The 21,432-nt window shown below is 37.9% G+C and overlaps 2 protein-coding genes across 6 annotated transcripts; both read right to left on the reverse strand.

The window, feature by feature from the left end:
* Window positions 1–2,042: 2,042 nt before the first annotated feature.
* On the reverse strand, window positions 2,043–15,479 carry LOC311081647 (uncharacterized protein). 5 transcript variants are annotated; one of them, XM_084112244.1, is made up of 6 exons: window positions 15,410–15,453; window positions 14,214–14,361; window positions 6,343–6,909; window positions 5,134–5,532; window positions 4,017–4,328; window positions 2,043–3,223 (listed from the first exon to the last, which is right to left on the reverse strand). In XM_084112244.1, the coding sequence occupies exons 2-6, from the start codon at window positions 14,296–14,298 to the stop codon at window positions 2,136–2,138; spliced, it is 2,451 nt and encodes an 816-aa protein (XP_083968370.1). In that variant the 5' UTR covers window positions 14,299–14,361; window positions 15,410–15,453; the 3' UTR covers window positions 2,043–2,135. The 5 variants fall into 5 exon arrangements, with proteins under 5 accessions (XP_083968370.1, XP_083968372.1, XP_083968369.1 ...); XM_084112246.1 differs by adding an exon at window positions 13,063–13,286 and having other exon boundaries at window positions 14,214–15,445; XM_084112243.1 differs by having other exon boundaries at window positions 14,214–15,479.
* Window positions 15,480–18,829: 3,350 nt separating this feature from the next.
* Window positions 18,830–21,432, reverse strand: LOC311082069 (uncharacterized protein; the record flags this gene model as incomplete). The annotated part of the gene is made up of 2 exons (XM_084112813.1): window positions 18,830–18,852; window positions 20,982–21,432. The coding sequence occupies 2 exons, from the start codon at window positions 21,430–21,432 to the stop codon at window positions 18,830–18,832; spliced, it is 474 nt and encodes a 157-aa protein (XP_083968939.1).

A 21,432-nucleotide genomic window follows, 5' to 3' on the forward strand; every position in this document is an offset into this window, starting at 1 on the left:
GTCGTGATTAATTTGTGTTCATAATCAGTAAAAAATAATAATAATAATAATAATCTTCTAACAAGAATAAAAACATATGAACAACTAAATTATTATTGTATTATTAATTATTTTTATATCTTGAAATTACCCAAGGCAAGCAGCGTTTCCGCTCAGATGTGATGGTGGAAACACATTACCAAAATGTGATTGCAGAATTTAAATTATCCATCAAATTGTCATTTTCTTCTTACTGTCTTGCCAGTTAACAATAATGCCTGACCAGTAAATTACTTACAAAGAAAATATTTTGGCATCAGGGATTGTAATTAGTTACTGCCTAAAAATGTAAAAGTTTTACCTTATAAATAGAATTTAGTTTAATTAATTTTAAAATTCGTCGCCAGAGTGTATGGGAACATGATTTATTGAAAATATTTGAAAAAATATAAATGTTTCTTGTCAATACTTTTTAATGGCTTGTCAACTTTCCATTCCTCCGCTGCATGCTTTTAGTCAGCGCTGGATTCTAGGCACCACCGGATTGTTGTTAGCGCGAAACACATTTCTGAGCTTGTGAATGCTGATTCTTGTCAGCGCTGGATTCTAGTCAGTGCTTAAGCGCTGGTCTATGACTGCAAAAATAAACGATACATAGCTTAGGGTACATGTCGCATTAAACTGGAAGATTTTAGAATGTTAGGCATTCTAATCTTTTGAATAATAAATAATATCAAATCGTCAAAATACAACTCGTCAAAACTCCGTGAATCAGCGCGGTGAGAACACTCATTTAAACAGCATACACATACCCGAACTTGACTGCACATCATATTTTTGACATTATTGATACGGCTTTCAGTCGTAATGCGATAGAGATGAACACAAAAAAACCTGCCTAGTGCCTACCTACAACACTGACGGTGGACTTGCGGTCAGGAGAGCGGCTGCTGGACGAATGTTTTTTTTGAGCGCTGCTGACATATTCTTTCACGTGCATAGACGCGCGTGCACACACAATATGATATCACACTCTGCGCATATGTTTTACAACATAATTTAACAAATACATAGTCCTAACACTTTTTAAATAGCCTACTTAAAGTGTTTATTACAACTAAATTACTAAATGCTTAAAATGAATAAAAGCAAATGAACAAAAAATTGCGATATATTTAAACTCGTGAACGCCCCCCTTTCAAAAATCTTGCTTCCAACGCCCCCCGTTGTTCTCTGAACGCCCCCGTTGAGAACCACTAGACTAGACTCACCTTGCTCGTCTTGTGCACGTCGATCTGGAGGCTGCTGCGGTAATCAATGAGCTCTGCTCCAGGGCCTCTGCTGCATCCCTTAAAAGTTTACTTATTAAACTTTTGTCCATTTTAGGCTATATAGCCTACAAAAAAATCAATGTCGTCGATGCAGTAAAATTTAGCGTCTGTCTGAGCAGTGAGCACTGAGGTAAAGTTACCACTGAGTTACCCCGGGCCCGGGGTTAATTTAATGAATAATTTTATTAATTTAATGAATAAACTAATTATATAAAACTGTTGTTAATGCACTACAAATAAACTGGTTCTATGCCTTTACTTTATTAATAAAACTTTTTTTTTTTAAATACAAGGCTTAAGTAATTTATTATCCTATGGTGGTTGTCAACTTTCCATTCCTCCGCTGCATGCTTTTAGTCAGCGCTGGATTCTAGGCACCACCGGATTGTTGGTGGTACAGCCTGAGACATGCACAATAAAAATTGCCTTCTGCATTTTTGTTTTGCTTTTCCCTCCATTGTACCGAACCGTGATGTCTGAACCGAGGTATGAGGTATTATGCATAATTTCATTAGAAAAAATAACCGTGAACATATTTACAGTATAAGCCTAACCAGTGACATATGAGAAAGAATTTTTTTTTTTTAAATAATCGTTCAATAATCGTAATCAAGGTAACTTGTTCAATTAATTACGATTATGATTTTAGCCAAAATCGTCCAGCCCTACCCCAAATGACTCCAAATAAGCCACAAAATGCGCAACATTACAATAATAGACTCACTTGTGCTGTGCAAGAACTCTTCCTTTACTTTAATGTTTACACAGTTTCCATGTTGTTAGCAATGATGCTTGAAAACTCAATTAAAAAGTCAATTAGAGCGCTCAGCTGCGGTGTGAACGTAACCTTACTCTCACACAGGTACGAATTTGCTGGTGCCATTTTAAACCGCCGAGCCATTTAAATCCCTTTCCACACAAAGAACACAAATGTGGTCTCACATCTGCATGACTTTTCAGGTGTATCTGTAAGTGTGATGGCAAAATAAAGTTTTTATTACACTGATCACAATTAAATTTCCTTTCTCCAGATTGAATGTGCTGAACATGTTTGAACTTGCTCCTTTTTCTAAGCCTCTTTCCACTTTCAGAGCACTGCAATTTCTTTCCACAACGTGTTTGCAAGTGACGTTTCAGGTCTCTTTTATATGTGAAACTCTTCTCACACTGAAGACACGTGAAAGGTTTCTCTCCAGTGTGAAGCCTCATGTGAACCTCAAGTGATATTTTATGACTGAAAATCTTTCCACACTGATGACAATTAAAACAGTTCTCTCTTGAGTGAAGCCTAGAGTGGTAAGTAAGGGTTATTGCACGTGTAAAACATTTTCCACATTCAAGGCACATGAATGGCTTCTCTCCAGTGTGAGTTTTCATGTGAGCCGTAAGATTTCCACTTTGTGAGAAGCTCTTCCCACACAGTTTGCAGGTGTAAGGACTCTCACCAGTGTGAACTCTCTTGTGGGCATTGAACGTTCTTTTATATGAGAAGCTCTTTCCACACTGTTTGCAGGTGTAAGGACTCTTACCACTGTGACTTGCCATGTGTGAATCAAGGATTGCTTTAAGTCTGAAACTCTTTCCACACTGAACACATGTGAATGGCTTCTCTCCGGTGTGAATTGTCATATGTGACTTAAGACCTCCTTTGTGCGCGAACCTAGTCCCACACAGTTTGCAGGTGAAAGGCTTCTCTCCAGTGTGACTTCTCATGTGGGAATCAAAAAGTGCTTCATATTTGAAGCTCTTCCCACACTGTTCGCAGGTGAAAGGCTTCACTGCAGTGCTCGTATGAGAGTTGAGGCTTACTTTACAAGAGTTCTCTCCTGAATGTTTTCTCTGAATGTGGGAATTAAGGGATACTTTCTTTTTGAAGCCTTTTCCACACTGTTGGCATGTGAAGTCTTTCAGTTCTAAAGAAAAGAAAAAAGAAAAAAAAGTTAACAGCAGTTTAATGGCTCAAAGCAACAGACATCAAAACTAAGATAAAAGTATTAAAACATCAAAACCAACATTTTGCAACAAAATATTGTTATAGATCAATCCTGAATCTGCCATTCAGATCTAAAATATTAGAAAAATAGAGTCTTCTTCACTGTGCTATGGTACAATTTCAGTAAGGATTAAAGCACCATCATTTATTAAAGTGATACATGACCCTGCTTTTGGCATCTAATCACGAGTACACCTATGTTGTCAAAAGAGATAATAGCACTAGAAAAAAGATCCCAACACTCTTTTGGATATGTATGTTGTCATTTGTCGATAAGCATTAGTACGGTTTAGGTCAAATCTATTCGACTGCTCATACTTTGTGTAAACAAATAGACGTTTCATCAAACACAAATATGGAGTGCAACAGGGCTCAGTATTAGGTCCTCTGATTTTCTCCTAATGTATGCTGTCCCTGAGGGTCATTATCTTTAGAGTTCACTATGTTTTGCCAATGATACTCTGTTTTACATTTCCTCACAACATGATAAAACTGCCCAACTGTCCAAGTTGATTTTGCGGCTGTATCAACAAACAGATAACAGACAAAAACAAATAATAATTCATAATTAAAATAATCACCTATGAATTTTATATTTTATTAATCATGTCTGCACACAGTGCATGGAATAAAAATCCCCCAGTCATGTAACTTTAACAGTAGTGAATAACACATTTCTGTGGACCACAGTTTACAGGTTTAAGGACTCTCACCTGTGTGACTTTTCACGTGTGAATCACAGGTTGATTTAAGTCTGAAACTCTTTCCACACTGATGACATATGAAAGGCTTCTCTCCAGTGTGAACTCTTATGTGGTATTTAAGGTTATGTCTTCGAGTGAACCTCTTTCCACAATGAGGGCAGGTGAGGTTACTGTTAGATTTGGTCTTCTGAACTTTTGTTCGTGATGAAGTTGTTTCAGTTTGAATGGATTTTTCTATATCCATGAAATCATGTCTCTGATTTTTATCTTTTTCTTCTATTTCATTCAGTTCTTGATTCTCTTCTTTCAGTGCCATCAGGTCTAAAGCAAAAAAAGACAAATACAAGTTAATGGCAGTTTAGTGGCTCAAAGCAATAGATATCAAAACCAAGATAAAAAGTATTAAAATATCAAAACCAACATTGTACAACAAAATTGCATTGTTATAAGACCAATCCTGAAACTGCCATTCAGGCCTAAAAAATATTAGAAAACCTCTTCACTATGTAATAGTACTTGTGAACAGTTTCAGTCAGGATTAAAGCACCATCATTTATTAAAGTGATGCATGACCTGCTTTTGGCATCTAATCATGAGTACATCTTTCTTCTAGTGCTAATAGCTCTTTTGACAACACAGATCACAACAATATTATTGATAGCTTTAGAATTATGTTTTCACTTGTGGATAAGCATTAGCACGGTTTAGGTCAAATCTATTCGACTGCTTATACTTTGTGTAAACAAACAGACGTTTCATCAAACACAAGTAAGGAGTGCAGCAGGGCTCAGTATTAGGTCCTCTGCTTTTTTCCTAATGTATGCTGTTCCTGAGGGACATTATCATTAGAGTTCACTTTGTCTGTACAATAATGAAACTCAGTTTTACATTTCCTCACAACATGATTAATCTGTCCAAGTTAGCATAGAGTATTCCCGATTTTGCAGCTGTATCATCTAACTGAAAATACTGACAAAAGACAACATCCCCCAGTCATGTCACTTAATGAATAACATTTCTGTGGATCCCACACACAGGTGAGAGTCCTGACTTTTCATGTGTAAATAAGGGGTTGATTTAAGTCTGAAACTATTTCCACACTGATGACATATAAAACAGTTCTTACCTGAGTGTTTTCTCTTTGTGTGGGAATTAAGGGTTACTTTATATTTGAAACTCTCTCCACACTGATCACATGTGAACGGCTTCTCTCCGGTGTGAATCCTCATGTGGGAATTAAGGTTTGCTCTCTGACTGAAGCTCTTTCCACACTGATCACATGCGAAAGGCTTCTCTCCAGTGTGAACTCTCATGTGGGTTATACAGTCATGTTTGAGCTTGAAACTCTTTCCACAATGAGGGCAGGTGAAGTTACTGTTAGATTTGGTCTTCTGAACTTTTTTTTGTGATGAAGTCGTTTCAGTCTGTATGGATTTTTCTACATCCATGAAATCATGTCCCTTATATTGATCTTTCTTTTCTATTTCATTCAGTTCTTGATCCTCTTCTTTCAGTGCCATCAGGTCTAAAGCGGAAAAAAATACCACTACAAGTTATCATTTAATGGCTCAAAGCAACAGACATCAAAATCAAGATAAAAGTATTAAAACATCAAAACCAAAAGTGTCCAACAAAACTGCACTGTTATAGACCAATCCTGAATCTACCATTCAGGTCTAAGATATTAGAAATATAGAGTCCTCTTCACTATGCAATATTACTTGTGAACAATTTCCGTAAGGATTATCACTTACTAAAGTCATACATGACCTGCTTTTGGTATCTAACCATACATCTTTTTCTAGTGCTGATAGCTTGTGTTACATCCAGAAACAAATTATTTATTGGTATGGTCCCAGCCTAGCCTAGCTAAGCCTGTTGCTACAGTTTGCAATCTTGTTGTTGAACATGATAACTGCTTAACTTTCTACTCTGTGGTATTGTATTATTATTTCGATTTGATTGTTGGAAATGTCTCTCACATTTACCCTTGCAGTTTAAGTGCGGCGCTTACTGTTATTTATCCATATCAGTTTTCTTATCTTTCTTTGATTTTGCGGCTGTATCAACCAACTCATAACATCAACAAAAAACTGTAAATAATTGATAAACAATAAAACTAATTGGTGATTTTTATTAATAATGATGTCTGCACGCAGTGCATGGAATAAACATCCCCCAGTCATGTCACTTGACTTTACAGAAGTGAACAACCCATTTCTGTGGATCCTAGTTTGCAGGTTTAAGGACTCTCACCTGTGTGACTTTTCATGTGTGAATCACAGGTTGATTTAAATCTGAAACTCTTTCCACACTGATATAATAAAGTTCTTACCTGAGTGTTTTCTCTTTGTGTGGGAATTAAGGGTTTCTTCACATAGGAAACTCTTTCCACACTGATCACATGTGAACGGCTTTTCTCCAGTGTGAACTTTCATGTGGGAATCAAGGGTTACTTTTTTAGTGAAACTCTTTCCACACTGATCACATGTGAAAGGTTTCTCTCCAGTGTGAACTCTCATGTGGGAATTAAGGTTTCCTTTTTGAGTGAAACTTACTCCACACTGTTGGCAGGTGAATGGCCTCTCTCCAGTGTGAACTCTCATGTGGGCATTAAGGTTTGCTTTCTGATTGAAACTCTTTTCACACTGATCACATTTGAAAGGCTTCTCTCCAGTGTGAATTTTCATGTGGAAATTAAGGCTATGCTTGTGCTTGAAACTCTTTCCACAATGAGGGCAGGTGAAGTTACTATTAGATTCGGTCTTCTGATCTTTTGTTCGTGATGAAGTTGTTTCAGTCTGAATGGATTTTTCTATATCCATGAAATCATGTCTCTTATATTGATCTTTCTCTTCTATTTCATTTAGTTCTTGATTCTCTTCTTTCAGTGCCATCAGGTCTAAAGCGAAAAAAGACAAATACAAGTTAATGGCAGTTTGATGGCTGCCAATCCTGAATCTGGCATTCAGATCTAAAATATTATAAAAATAGAGTCCACTACACTGTGCAACGGTACTTGAGTTCACCATGTACAGGTCCTTCTCAATAAATTAGCATATTGTGATAAAAGTTCATTATTTTCCATAATGTAATGATAAAAATTAAACTTTCATATATTTTAGATTCATTGCACACCAACTGAAATATTTCAGGTCTTTTATTGTTTTAATACTGATGATTTTGGCATACAGCTCATGAAAACCCAAAATTCCTTTCTCAATAAATTAGCATATTTCATCCGACCAATAAAAGAAAAGTGTTTTTAATACAAAAAAAAGTCAACCTTCAAATAATTATGTTCAGTTATGCACTCAATACTTGGTCGGGAATCCTTTTGCAGAAATGACTGCTTCAATGCGGCGTGGCATGGAGGCAATCAGCCTGTGACACTGCTGAGGTGTTATGGAGGCCCAGGATGCTTCGATAGCGGCCTTAAGCTCATCCAGAGTGTTGGGTCTTGCGTCTCTCAACTTTCTCTTCACAATATCCCACAGATTCTCTATGGGGTTCAGGTCAGGAGAGTTGGCAGGCCAATTGAGCACAGTAATACCATGGTCAGTAAACCATTTACCAGTGGTTTTGGCACTGTGAGCAGGTGCCAGGTCGTGCTGAAGAATGAAATCTTCATCTACATAAAGCTTTTCAGCAGATGGAAGCATGAAGTGCTCCAAAATCTCCTGATAGCTAGCTGCATTGACCCTGCCCTTGATAAAACACAGTGGACCAACACCAGCAGCTGACATGGCACCCCAGACCATCACTGACTGTGGGTACTTGACACTGGACTTCAGGCATTTTGGCATTTCCTTCTCCCCAGTCTTCCTCCAGACTCTGGCACCTTGATTTCCGAATGACATGCAAAATTTGTCCAAAAGTCCAGTGCTGCTTCTCTGTAGCCCAGGTCAGGCGCTTCTGCCGCTGTTTCTGGTTCAAAAGTGGCTTGACCTGGGGAATGCGGCACCTGTAGCCCATTTCCTGCACACGCCTGTGCACGGTGGCTCTGGATGTTTCTACTCCAGACTCAGTCCACTGCTTCCGCAGGTCCCCCAAGGTCTGGAATCGGTCCTTCTCCACAATCTTCCTCAGGGTCCGGTCACCTCTTCTCGTTGTGCAGCGTTTTTTGCCACACTTTTTCCTTCCCACAGACTTCCCACTGAGGTGCCTTGATACAGCACTCTGGGAACAGCCTATTCGTTCAGAAATTTCTTTCTGTGTCTTACCCTCTTGCTTGAGGGTATCAATGATGGCCTTCTGGTCGGCAGTCTTACCCATGATTGCGGTTTTGAGTAATGAACCAGGCTGGGAGTTTTTAAAAGCCTCAGGAATCTTTTGCAGGTGTTTAGAGTTAATTAGTTGATTCAGATGATTAGGTTAATAGCTTGTTTAGAGAACCTTTTCATGATATGCTAATTTATTGAGATAAACTCTTTATTGAGGTAACTCTTGCAAAAATGCAACCTAGGGTCTTTTTGTTAATCTACCCGCGGTAATCTACTTTTTCGTTTAAAAGCATAATTAGAATGGAAACGCCACTTTTAACTTTGACCATATTTTCGTTTTCGGTCAAATTGCCTTTTGAATGGGAGTGCTAGGGGCACGACTATGATAGCATCAAAAATCGCTATTTTTAAAACACTAAGAAGGCTCGACACTAGGGCTGGGCGAAAAAATAGATTTTTCGATTAATCATTTTTTAAAATGTGGTCGATTCAAAATCGATTCTCAAACGCCAAGAATCGATTTTTTTCCATCTTTATTTATCTATTACCCAAGAATTAGTTTTCCTCCACTGTTCATATAGGCTTGCAAACTCAATTTTATAGCTAATGCTGTGAGATTTTATGTTAGTTTTATCTAAATCATAAAATAACCTCAATTAGTGCTGCACGTTTAATCATATCGCAATCGCGATGTCAAGCCTATACGCAATTAGGCTATATGATGCAAAATGCTGCGGTTTTGTATGAAATAAACAAATTTGGGCTTTTAACGCAATGCAGCATCTGTTAATTTTTGTCATCCTTTGGCTAGTGTTACATGATCCCGCTCTTATTCATGCAAATGCTTTTAAACCATTCATACGCGACAAGACAAAATAGATCTCGCTGCCTGTGAATGTCGTGACTGTGACACAGAAAAACTTGCGATGATATCGTGCGTGCGCACAAGACAGCCCAGAATAGAGTTATCTTTCGCGCTTGAACGAACAATAAAACACACAATAATGCCAAAATGTCTTTTTGTTGAGTATTTTCATAACATAAGAGCAGTCTTATGATGAACGTGAAGAGTTATGACTCATGAGAGAATGAGGCGCGTGTGAGATCCGCGTCTCTGACAGCAGCGGCTGGTCTTAAAGGGACAGTACACAGTAGCCACTAATTATCTCTGTCGTTAAAGTTAATCAAATAACAAAGGGAACAGAGAAAAACACTCACTGCTCTTGACTAAAGAACTTTTTTAACTTTGATTAGTCTATATATAATTTATAATTAATGCAGCACAGACTGTTTGATAACTTTATTCAATTTATGTATATGGCCTAGCTGTTAGACAGGAAGGGCACAGATAAAAAATTATATGCAATGTTTTTATATGGGTTTATGTGAGGATTGTTAACCTGTTTGATCAAGACATGCGACTGTTCTGACTTGTCCAATTTTCAGCATCAATTTTTCATCTTGCATCAAAATCCTGTCTATTCATTGTATGCATTTGAAATATAGAGTTGGGTTCTGTTTTAATGTACCCAAGTATACCTAAAATAAAAAGAGTTTAATATACAGGTTTGTGGCTCTTAATTTCTTTTTATTAATTAAACACTTGAAAACTTATGTTCACTTTTCTTTTCTTTTTCTTTTTTTAATAAATATAGGATTTGTATTAAATATTCATTGAGTCGAATCGAAATCTAATTCAGAATCGAAATCAAAAAATCGAATTGAAATCGAATCGATTTGAGAGCTTGCGAATCGAAATCGAATCGAATTGTAACATCTGAATCGATACCCAGCCCTACTCGACACAACATGAAACTTTGCTGAAAGTATCACTAGGGATGAGCGAGTACAGCATTATCTGTATCTGTATCTGTTAACCATATGAATTATCTGTATCTGTACTCGGACTGGGCGGAGCCTAACCCGGAAGTGGGCGGGATTTAACCCGGAAGTGGGTCTGGTTGTCTTGAAATGGGCGGGGCTTTAACCAGTATGTTATTTTAAGCATGCAATTGATATGGGTTGATCAGAAATTGTTATATTTATTGCTGATTAGAAAACTATTTACATGACAGCATCAGCATTGAGCTTCAGATCAATGGTTTTGATCACGATAACAAACAAACTACAGAACTACAGAAGTTTTGCAACAATGAGAATAGGCTACAGCACATGCGGTTGCAATTATGAAGTAAAATGTAATGAACAAGAGTTTTCATCTCAACTAGGGCTGGGTGATATGGACCAAAAGTCATATCCCGATATATTTAGGCTGAATTTCGATATACGATATATATATATATCCCGATATTTTTTATTTTTCATGTTTTATTTTTTTCAAAATTTGTTAACACAAATTACTGTCCCCCTTTACTTAACATAAATTGTAAGAATATGACTAATAGTAAAGACTAGTACTAATAAACATTAGGCCTATGCTAAAGGTATTAAATAGCAGTCCCAAACTAGTTTTTGTTGAAACAATGTTGGTTTGAGCCACCACAGTCATTTAATAATATAAAAAATAATACAAAGAAAAATTGTGGCATTTTGGGGTTAATATGGAAACGACAGTTACCATGGTGAATACACAATTCTAACACGAACTGTTAATGAAACATGGAAACTCCTTGTGAATAGAATGAAAATCATACCTGCATTACTTTTATTTCGTGTAATTTACAACGTAACGGCGTTGCATGCTCATAGTTTCTTTTGCACTTTATATACAGTGAGGCGATACACAGCGCGTGCTGCCGCATTTGCGCGTGCAATTGAGTGTTTTTCTGAGGTGAAAGACTTTATTTCATGTTATAACATAACATGCTCTAAACACGCACGCAAAGTGCCAAAGTGGAAAAGGAGGGGTGGGGGCGCAGGGGCGCGGGGAGCAGTGCAGATTTGAACTATAGGCTATCGATGCGATATGGTCTAATTCCATATCGCATTATATATATATATATATATATATATATGTTCTTTATATCAATATATCGCCCAGCCCTAATCTCAACATAACTTTCTTTTTTTTTTTTTTTTTTATCCGAGCACAGATATTGACTCGTATTACTCGTATAATGCTCGTACTAGACAAAAGTGCTTTTTCCGTACCGGATACTCGTTTCAGCCGAGTATCCGGCTCAACTCTAAGTATCACCAGAGGCTTTACACATGAACTCCAGCATTGAGAACATTGTTTGTGTACACAGAGTTTACTAAAAATAAAGGTTTTGAACAACTCACTATGTTTCCGTCCGCCAGTATTTTGTCAGTCAAAAATAGTCGATCTCCGTAACAGGGAGGAGAGTAAAGATGGAAAGCTGCTAAAGTTTAATTCAATATAAATTCACGGATAATTTGTCTTTTTGTCGTTAGTAAAAATCAATATTGACCTTGTATGAGACTTGATCCTCATATAAGAAACAATACTAAAATTCAGAGTCAGTTCATTCGCATTCACAGATCGACTTTTTCTGACTGACAAAATGCCAGCGGCCGGAAACAGTGAGTCGTTCAAAATCTTTATTTTTAGTAAACATCTAAACAATGTTCTCAATGCTGTAGTTCATGTTGTAGAGCCCCTGGTGATACTTCGAGCAAAGTTTCATGTTGTGTCGAGTTTTCTTAGTGTTTTAAAAATAGCGATTTTTGATGCTATCATAGTCGTGCCCCGATTCAGATTCGTGCAATCGATTTAGGATTCAAGAGAGGCGACTTGCCTTTCAGAGGGTGACAGCCTCAGCACTTCATTGTTGTGTGCCGTTATGTAACGTTTCTTACGTTACAACAGAGAAGTCAGCTTTCATGCATTCCCCGTTGACGCTGCGGTACGGGCATGAGTAGGCTACAGAAGATCCGGAGGGATGACTTCAACCCGACCACATTTTTAAATGCATATAATTTTCAGTGTATTTCACCTGTGCGTTTCTATGCTTTCTATTACTGCATTTATTTTGTGCAAGTGAGATGAGTAAAGATCTGTTTCATAAATCATTATCTGTCTGGTGTTTATAAGCAGCACATACAGTACTTTACTACGTGTAAAATATACACAAACTTAGCTATATTAAATTGTTTGTGGTAACTACAGTTAAAAATGTAAAATATGTGATGATAATATTGATCGAGCAATTGATGCAAGTAAGTAAAAATATATGCGCAGAATTGAGAAAATAATATTAATGGAGATAAATTGTAGCCGATCACAGGGCAAACGTGTGAATGTTCACGGTGCATTTTATGCAAACAACTCTAATCGTAGTTGTAACTCTATATTTACAGTAGGCATAACTGTCATTGTGTATGCAGCATGAGTCAAATACAATCTTCTGTTTGTGAACAGTTGTATTTCATTCATTAATCTGACTATGCATCCGTGCATTTAATTGCCATTGGCTCGTGTGATAGTAATATGATTAGTAGTATTTTAAGTGATATAATTGATTCTATAAACATTCTTTCTCCGGCTCCCTGCACCGGCCGTAATGCGAAACCGGAAGTGTCTATCCGCACACTCCTGAAATCCAACATGGCGGCCACGTGCAACTAGCCAATTAGCTTGAATAGCTGCTATTTAAAAAATGTTAGTCACAAGTTTCTGTTCGCCTTGCTGGTCACGGTAACCCCAGCCCCTGACGCTAGCGGTTCTTACTTCTAGACCAGCACTGTATTGGTGCTCCTTAAGAACAACTTTTCCTGGTTCAGAGCTGGTGCTTTGGGTGTCGAAAGACAAAGAACTGATTTGAAACTAGGCTCTGAACCAGCACTCAAACTGCTTTGGCGGAAAAGGGGTATGTGTTTTCTGACACCTTTCTATCAGAACCAGCACTTACTTCTTGAGGAATTTGAGCTACAGTAGCTCGTCTGTTTGATTGGACCACACAGGCCAGCCTTCGCTCCTCACGTGCATCAATGAGCCTTGGCCGCCCATGATCCTGCGCTGTTCCTTCCTTTTTGGAGATGCTCTGACTCAGTCGTCTCGCCATCACAATTTGGTCCTTGTCAAACTCGCTCAAATCCTTACGCTTGCCCATTTTTGCAGCTTCTAACACACCAACTTTGAGAACAAAATGTTCACTTGGTCCCTAATATATCCCACTCACTAACAGGTGCCGTGATGAAGAGATAATCAGTGTTATTCACTTCACCTGTCAGTGATCATAATGTTATGCCTGATCGATGTATAAAGTAATATGTACAAACTTTTATTTTTGAAATCACGATGAACAATTAGGATATTTAGAAACCTATTGACATATTCTCCTGTGTAGGCGTAGGTTTATAAATGATTTACCTAAAAAATCGGATGAAATGGCACACATTGAGTTCCCAGATATATAATAATGCATGAAACACTAAAATATTTTTAATTAAGAAAAATTAAATAGGCCTATTTTAAAACATTGTTTTAAAAAAAGCACTTTGAAAATGATCTTTGAATCTGATGAATGTATCCAGCCAACACACACATTTCTTGTTTCCCTCTATGTTGCACAGCTATATTTTGACAAATGTTTTGTCTTGTCTCGATAGCGGATCGACTCAATTAAAAGCGTTTGTCGTTCCTTAAAACTTTGCATTATACGTAAAACTTCTTTACATTTGGTATGTGGTTTAGTCTACAGAAAAGCAGTGCACCGGTTATAGCGCCATCGACAGAAACTCCCTTTAAAATCAATTAATCAATTTACATTGTCTATGAGAGGATCTGCGAGCGTGCTCCAACCTGCGGATCCCACAGTTGGGAAAAGGTCGTGCCTCTCTGTTAATCTCATCTCATACATTTTAAAATCAAGGTGTGTTTTTATTAAAAAAATAATAATTTGAGCGGAGACAATAAATTTGAGTTTTTACACAGCTTTGCCAGGTGCAAAATAAAACAGCGTTGAGTAAAAAAAGAAATCGCCGAGGACATTCTTCAAAAATATCACTCGTTTCTGTAGAGCTGGATCAAATGACTGAGATCTTTGAGAATGAGACCAACCTGTTTGTTCCTCAGTTTCTTCATGTTTCACTCTGAATGTTTCTTCAATCTTGAAGTCTTCACTCTCCTCTTTAATAAACGCCATCTTTATAATAGTGTGTCACGTGGATCTCAGTCGCTTCACCAGGAGTTTTTCTGTGTGTTTGTCCTGTTTAAGAAGAGAATAAAGACAGAAAGACATCCAAACTACTATCTATCTAAACAGTCTGTTGCGGTCTTATATCTGATTTAGTGGCTGACCCAAACCAGACAGTTAGGCTATAGAAGCGCACAGAACGGACTCGACAACAGCTGAATAAAACGGTGGCATGCTAATCACTTTCACATCAAATATACTTTAAAACAAACATCAGAGACCAGTTAGACAAATGTTTCATGTGCTGAGAATGCTAACCTCACATATAAATCATAAATGTTTATGTATAAGTATATTGAATTTAATGTTCAGAATTTCTTCATCTTGAAAACTTGAAGCTGTATTCTTAAAAACTGGGTATTTGCAATCTATGAATTCAGAACAAAAAAAATCCGCTGTTTGGAAATACTTGTCTATAATATTCTGCCATAAAAACATGTCAATTGTGTTAAATTTCAAATGTTCAATATTCAATTTATTTTTAACTATGTAAAATGCCACAAAGTATTCAATTTTGTTCAATTACACTTGTCTATAATTCAAATTTACACAATTCAAATAGTATTGTCATATTGTTAATGGAGTTAAATGACTTGATTAGACTAAAAACACTAACAACTAATTAAAGAACTAACTTATACAGACACTTCATATTTAGGCATTTATGTTTTACATTTCCACGAAAACATTTGCTATTGATGTGTAAAAGCAATCATTCACAAATGTTCATGTAGTTTGCTGCATTTGCGCTTCGATTCACTAAATCATTTTGCAGTTGTTGTTTTTGTTAAGTTTCATAATACTCTGTTTCTTCATCACTACTCGCCAGTGGCTGAATTTGCGTTTATGATGAACTGATTCACGAGATAGGGAGCGAAATGAGACTTGTCTTTTCATGTGCCAATTCTCTTTATTCATAAAAATAACGTTTATTAATGTTAAATAAAGTATTGCATTGGTTCATTAAACAATAATTAAGCAACTTTACATCATTTGTAAAAACTATAAAATTGCCTGAATTGGTTAGATTGATTAAACACTAAACGCTTAAAACACAAACCTTTCTTCAGCCGAATCACAACAGATGCAGGAGCTCGACGGTCGACGCAGTCTTATGACGTCACACCGGCAGACCAAAATAAAAGTCCTGGTGTCTAAATCACAAAAGTGCACAAACAATTTAAAATAGATGCTAGAAGAGTTCCGATTTTATTTCTTGGTGAAAAACATATTGTCCAATGATGTATTTAAAATGTTAAGACCTACTAATGAAAGAGTTTGAGATTCTTTCTAAAAGGCAAAACTTGAAAGTCTGGGAGCAAAAAACATTTATACCAGCATTAAAATGCAAACAGTGACAACTGGATTTACAGGTAAAAAATATATAATCTCAGTATGATTAAAAGTGTCTGATATATATATATATATATATATATATATATATATATATATATATATGGATACATTTGCCAATTTGTTTTTTTATATAATATGGTTGTGTTGATAGCATTCTAACATTTTCAGTGGCTCTGGACCCTGCACAGTAAATGTGTAATGTCCTGGGGAAGTTTGTGTTTATTGTGGCAGAGCACAGAAAGCTTAAAGTGTAAGTTGCAGGTTAAATTTTTCACGAAGACAATGCAATGTGTTTATTAAACATAAAGATAAGAACCGCCCACCATTGTTTTTTATACCAAAATGCTGATATAATATGAAAAGTTGGCACTTTTAACAGTGGTTTTAACCGCTCCCGCTCCCTTCCACTAGATGGGGTCGTGATTTCATAAGAGGAACTCACTAGTAGAGTTACCGTACGCTAGCAGCTATATTCGCGTTACATAACTTCAGAAAAGTTGGTTGTATGTTTTATTTGATAAAAAAAAAAAAAATGGATAAAATAAATCCATTGTAAACATACTCGTGTGTGCTGACTTAAAGGGGACCGTGATCCTGCCTGAAATGAGAATAAGCTATTCGCAAAACAAACGGGTTCAGGCACGTCAGATCAGCCGGTCGCAGGTCGAGCTGTTCCACTAAACTCCTAAACGCGTTCACCTCACGGCAGCACACACTCTCCACTGCTGATTCAATTGGGTGGCATAGCCCACACAAACACAGTGATGGGGACATCGATCTCTCTTTTTCTTTTCTGACAATAAACATCGCTAATTAAATCGTGAGAAATTGATAACGCGTGGATTGAGGAAGGGTATTACATGACGTTTGAGGCGTCGATGAGACTAGCGATTGGTGCCTGTGCAGTGTGTGCATCTCTAACATTACAGCTCTGATTTGGACTGACTTACTGTAAGTAAATAATGTCTTCAGTCGTTGTCCCTCCTTGCTATTCTACATGACGGCAATATTTTGAAAAGACTAGCTTGTTCCGTTATATTATCCGGGTTAAGTTTGCACCAGGCTAGACTAGCTCTAACGTAGCTAACGTTACTCACCAGGACACCTGGCCAACCCTCCACTAATTCTCCTCACACCAAGCATTAATAACTCTTTGAGTGCAATGGCTCCCCTCTCTCACGCCTGACCGGTTAAAAATTGTAGGGCTGTGGTCCATAAAGAATTTGATGGTTTTCCGCATCCTCAGTCGTTCTCCAAATAGCCATAATACAGTAGGAATCTAGCAGAGTATGGGTTGCGAGTTCCTCTTGTGACGTCATCACCCAGTAACTGAAAAAACACGCTACCTTTGAAGAAACCCCAATAAATGTTATTTTAACGCATTTTAAGACAGAAATAATTAAATATATACATATAGAGCACTTTAATTTACACATTAATTGGCTGTGGTGGTTAACCTGCAACTTACACTTTAAAGCAGGGGTGTCAAACTCAGGCCATGAACACACTATGTTTTCGTTTGAAAAAGCATCCCTTTCTCCCTGATTTGGCCTTCCGTCCACACTGAGACAGCGTTTTTATTCATGAAAACAAAGCTTTATGAAAAATGCTTTCCAAAGTGGATACATTTGAAAACGCTGTTTTCACGTTGTAGTGTGGACTGTGAAGACAGAGGTATTTGAAAACGATGATGCATGTTTAGTCATGTGACGCATATTGAACCCATTGATATTCGTGTTTATACCGGCGGTATTGTGCCTGTTATGTGCTTTTCACTTTCACACTGTTGCTAAAATATGATACTTTGCACACTCATCATATCACAGTCTTGCAAAGAAGACAGAAAATTTACTCACATTTGACATGAGAACAGTTGCATTTTAGACCAAACATTTAATGGTGAGTGCGACCTGGACGCATCAGTGAATGGTGAGATATTTTGCTATATAAAACGATTCTTCCAAAAGAATTGTGTGATAACTTTATTATGCCTGTTCTATCTGTATCATCTCAGTGAGCTTTTTAGAGGTTTATACGCACACGCAGTAAGGTTAATTTGGTGTTTTCTGACATTTCAGGCCCCGTTTACACGAAGGGAAGACGCAGATATTTCCCTGCGGTTTGGCCTCTCATTTACACGAAAACCCCGTTTTTATCACAGAAAACTATTTCTGAAAACTCCTGCCAATGTGGAAATTTCTGATAATGCCGGTTATGTGTTGCTTGTGTCAATTGGGAGAAACGGGGTTTTAGGTTCTCAGACGTCACATTATGCGCCAGAAAATGCTTAACATCATGTGAGCGCCCTAGGAAGTTGCTTGTGTTATTCGTTGTTGTCGATTCTGAGGATTCTGATTGGCTTGCATGGATTTATCCTTTTCCCTACACTGCCGCCCATAGGTTTGGCATAGTTATGATGGCGCTCAACGGCGTATTTATGGGGGTTGATGTAAATTAATACATGAATACGTTTCTCTAAATACCCGGCTATGTGTAAATGTGGCCTCAGTGTGGATGAGAAACTTTTGGAAAACACTTGAAAATGCTTGTGTGGACAGAGAGCGTTTTGAAATGAAAACTCGGAAAGGACGGAAAGGCTTAAACCTTAGGTATTAAGTATCTTAGTTATTATTAAAGATGACTGTTAATCTCCATTGGTTTACCAAACAATGTACATGAAGTAACAGACCCAAAATCTGCAGTGAATTGCACGTATATTATATTCAACAACCCAATCATCACAAACATTTACACTACACAAAAAAATTAAACACAGTAGGAAATATGAAATATGACATGAAATTATAAAAATAATCAAGAAATGTGCAGTGTTTGGGTGATCTGGGCCAGAACAGAGAATGGTAAAAAACTTTGCTGAAGATGAAGCCAACGATATTTGGGAATGGCTGAAATTATAATATCCATGTACAAGTCAGCACTTTCAGAAAGCAAAGTTCAATTAGTGGTAATCAAATGTTGACAAACAAGTCACTCTTGATGCAGAAAAGAAAAGTCCTCCTATTTTCCACATGTATCATCCACCACCTCTTTGAGCTCATGTAAAACATCCCAAGTGTGTTTTACATCCCATATTCAATCTGCAATGAGGAGCTCTAAACCTCCTTCAAGAAGGCAGCAACTCATACTCTATATGCAAAACATGGGATGGATCACGGACAATCCTTTTAGCTTGTCTTAAAGTAGCCTGTTCATAAATAGTCTGCAATGATGTCTGTTTTTTAAGGGGATGGTTTGGAGTAATTTCAACCTAGGGTCCTTTGCACCATGACCTCGAGCCAAACACCGGTTGAACATTATTAAAGCTAGAGCTTATTTTGAGATATCAGCTGAATGGCTTAGTCCAGATGCTAACGGGTCCAAGTTTGTATCTCGTACATTACCCCACAATTAATGCCCGGAATGGTACCAGACTAATACAGTAGTACAAATAGGTTCTGTACTCATAAAACGAGGCATTGGAAAGTTTGTAAGTACATCAGTAGTTTATTTAAATAACACTTGCCTGATGGCTTATGCTTCCGCTAACCCGGACGTCGAGGTCACTTCCGTGATTTGGGAAAAGCCCGTAAAAGTCTGGGCAGAAAGCGATGCATAAGGATGTAGTGTAAACACATGTGAGTTTTGCAAAGCACTTTTCCCAAATCACGGAAGTGACCTCGACGTCCGGGTTATCGGGATCACTAAGCCATTCGGCTGATATCTCTAAATAAGCTCTAACTATAATAATGTTCGACCAAGGGAAAAAAGGCTTCTGGGGGGGGTGTTTGGCTCGAGGTCAAGGTGCAAAGGACCCTAGGTTGAAATTACTCCGAACCATCCCTTTAACACCAATAATTTTCCAAGCAGTGTGAATAATCCGGAACAGTTTAGTACAGGTCTCTTCATATAAATATCTTGGTGTCTTTTTTGATAATTCACTGACATGGAATATCCATGTAGATAATCTCTGTAGTAAGTTACAACAACGGTTGCACTTTTTACGTCATCTGACACTTTATGGTGTTGATCAAAAATGTATGATAATTTTTTATCAGGCAGTCTTTGAGAGCAGAAGTAGATACAGCATTACAGTCTGGTTTGGTAATCTGGCCTCACTCTAAGCATTTCAATTGTCAACGACATTTGTACACATGACAAATAAACTTTCATCAAGGCACTTTTGGGAAAAAAATGCTGTTAAAGAGAGAACTTTTATCATATACTCACCCTCAAGTTGTTACAAACCTTTAAGAGGTTCTATTAAACATAGTAGAAGGTATTTTGAAGAATGGGGGTAACTAAACAGTTGTTGAACACTACTGACTTTCACAGTATATTTTCTTCTTATACTATGGAAGTCAGTGGTGTCCATCAACTGTTAAAGTTACCCCCATTCTTCAAAAAACATTCCTTTGTGTTCTGTGTTGGTTGGCTACTTGTTTAAGGCTGATTATTTTGTCGACAGCATCATACCACTGGAATTTATCCTTTTCGTCTTATGAGCTGCTAGATTTACGGAGTGCATCCCCATACCTTCAAATACTGAGGCCGCATTTTTTCAGTGGTAGAAGATTTTTTCAGTGCCGTACCATGGGTGCTGCAGGCGCAATGATATTACGCAGTGCCTGAAAATAGTCCCCAGCTAGGTAACTTCCAACGTGACCGGCACTAAGTTTGTAATATCATTGCGCCTGCTGGTACGGCAGCACAGTTCCTTGAGTATAGTTCCTATCCATATTGGCCTAGAAAATCGCAACTTTTCATTTTCTGTCGGTCTTAGTACACAATGTAAGCACAGAAGAGTCAAGTTTAAAAAAAATATCGAAACCTCATTTTTTTGAGAGAGATGCTAACGGTCTAATCAGATTCAATGATCTATACTAAGCTATGCTAAAAGTGCTACTGCCAGACCCGGAGATCGGCTGAATAAATTCGAAAACGGTAAAACTCAACTGTTTAACTCTAGGCGAGTTGGAAAATTAGCCTATTTCCAAAAGAAGTGGAGTGTTCCTTTAAACCGTCTGGCACAAATAAATGACCCGGTGGGCATCCGGGCGGGGACGTTACCCCTTGAGAGGTCGAGCTTTTGCGGCAGAATGGGCTCGGAAAAAGACGGCACTCCGAATGATCAAAAATACGGGATAAGGCATCCGGCTTGATGTTTTTTGAACCCGGACGGTAAGAAATAGAAAAATCAAAACGACAGAAATAACAGGTCCACCGAGCCTGCCTAGAGTTTAATCCGTCCGCGGATGAGCACTGGAATAAAACCGCACCAGCCCCTACCTCTGATGCGTCAACTTCCACCACAAACTGCCTGGATGGATCAGGGGCAACAAGGATGGGAGCTGAAACAAAGCAGCTTTCCAGTTTGGTAAACGCAGCCTCCTCTGCGCTGGACCACCTAAACGGAGTTTTGGTGGAGGTTAAAGCAGTCAAAGGAGAGGCTTGCTGGCTGAAATTGTGAATAAACCGCCGGTAAAAATTGGCAAAACCCAGAAACCTCTGCAGGGGCTTGCGAGAATCTGGGGTTGGCCAATCTACCACAGCCTGAACCTTGTCGGAATCCATGCGCACTCCCTCAGACGAGACGATGTACCCCAAAAAGGGAACAGACTGTGCATGAAAAACGCATTTCTCCGCCTTGACATAGAGCCCATTCTCCAGCAAGAGATCCAATTTTGTGAAAAATGACGCCCCCTGCAGACGCTCGAAGGCTGATAACAT

Source organism: Abramis brama, assembly GCF_963993115.1.
Source record: "Abramis brama genome assembly, chromosome: 4".
Lineage (NCBI taxonomy): Eukaryota > Metazoa > Chordata > Actinopteri > Cypriniformes > Leuciscidae > Abramis > Abramis brama.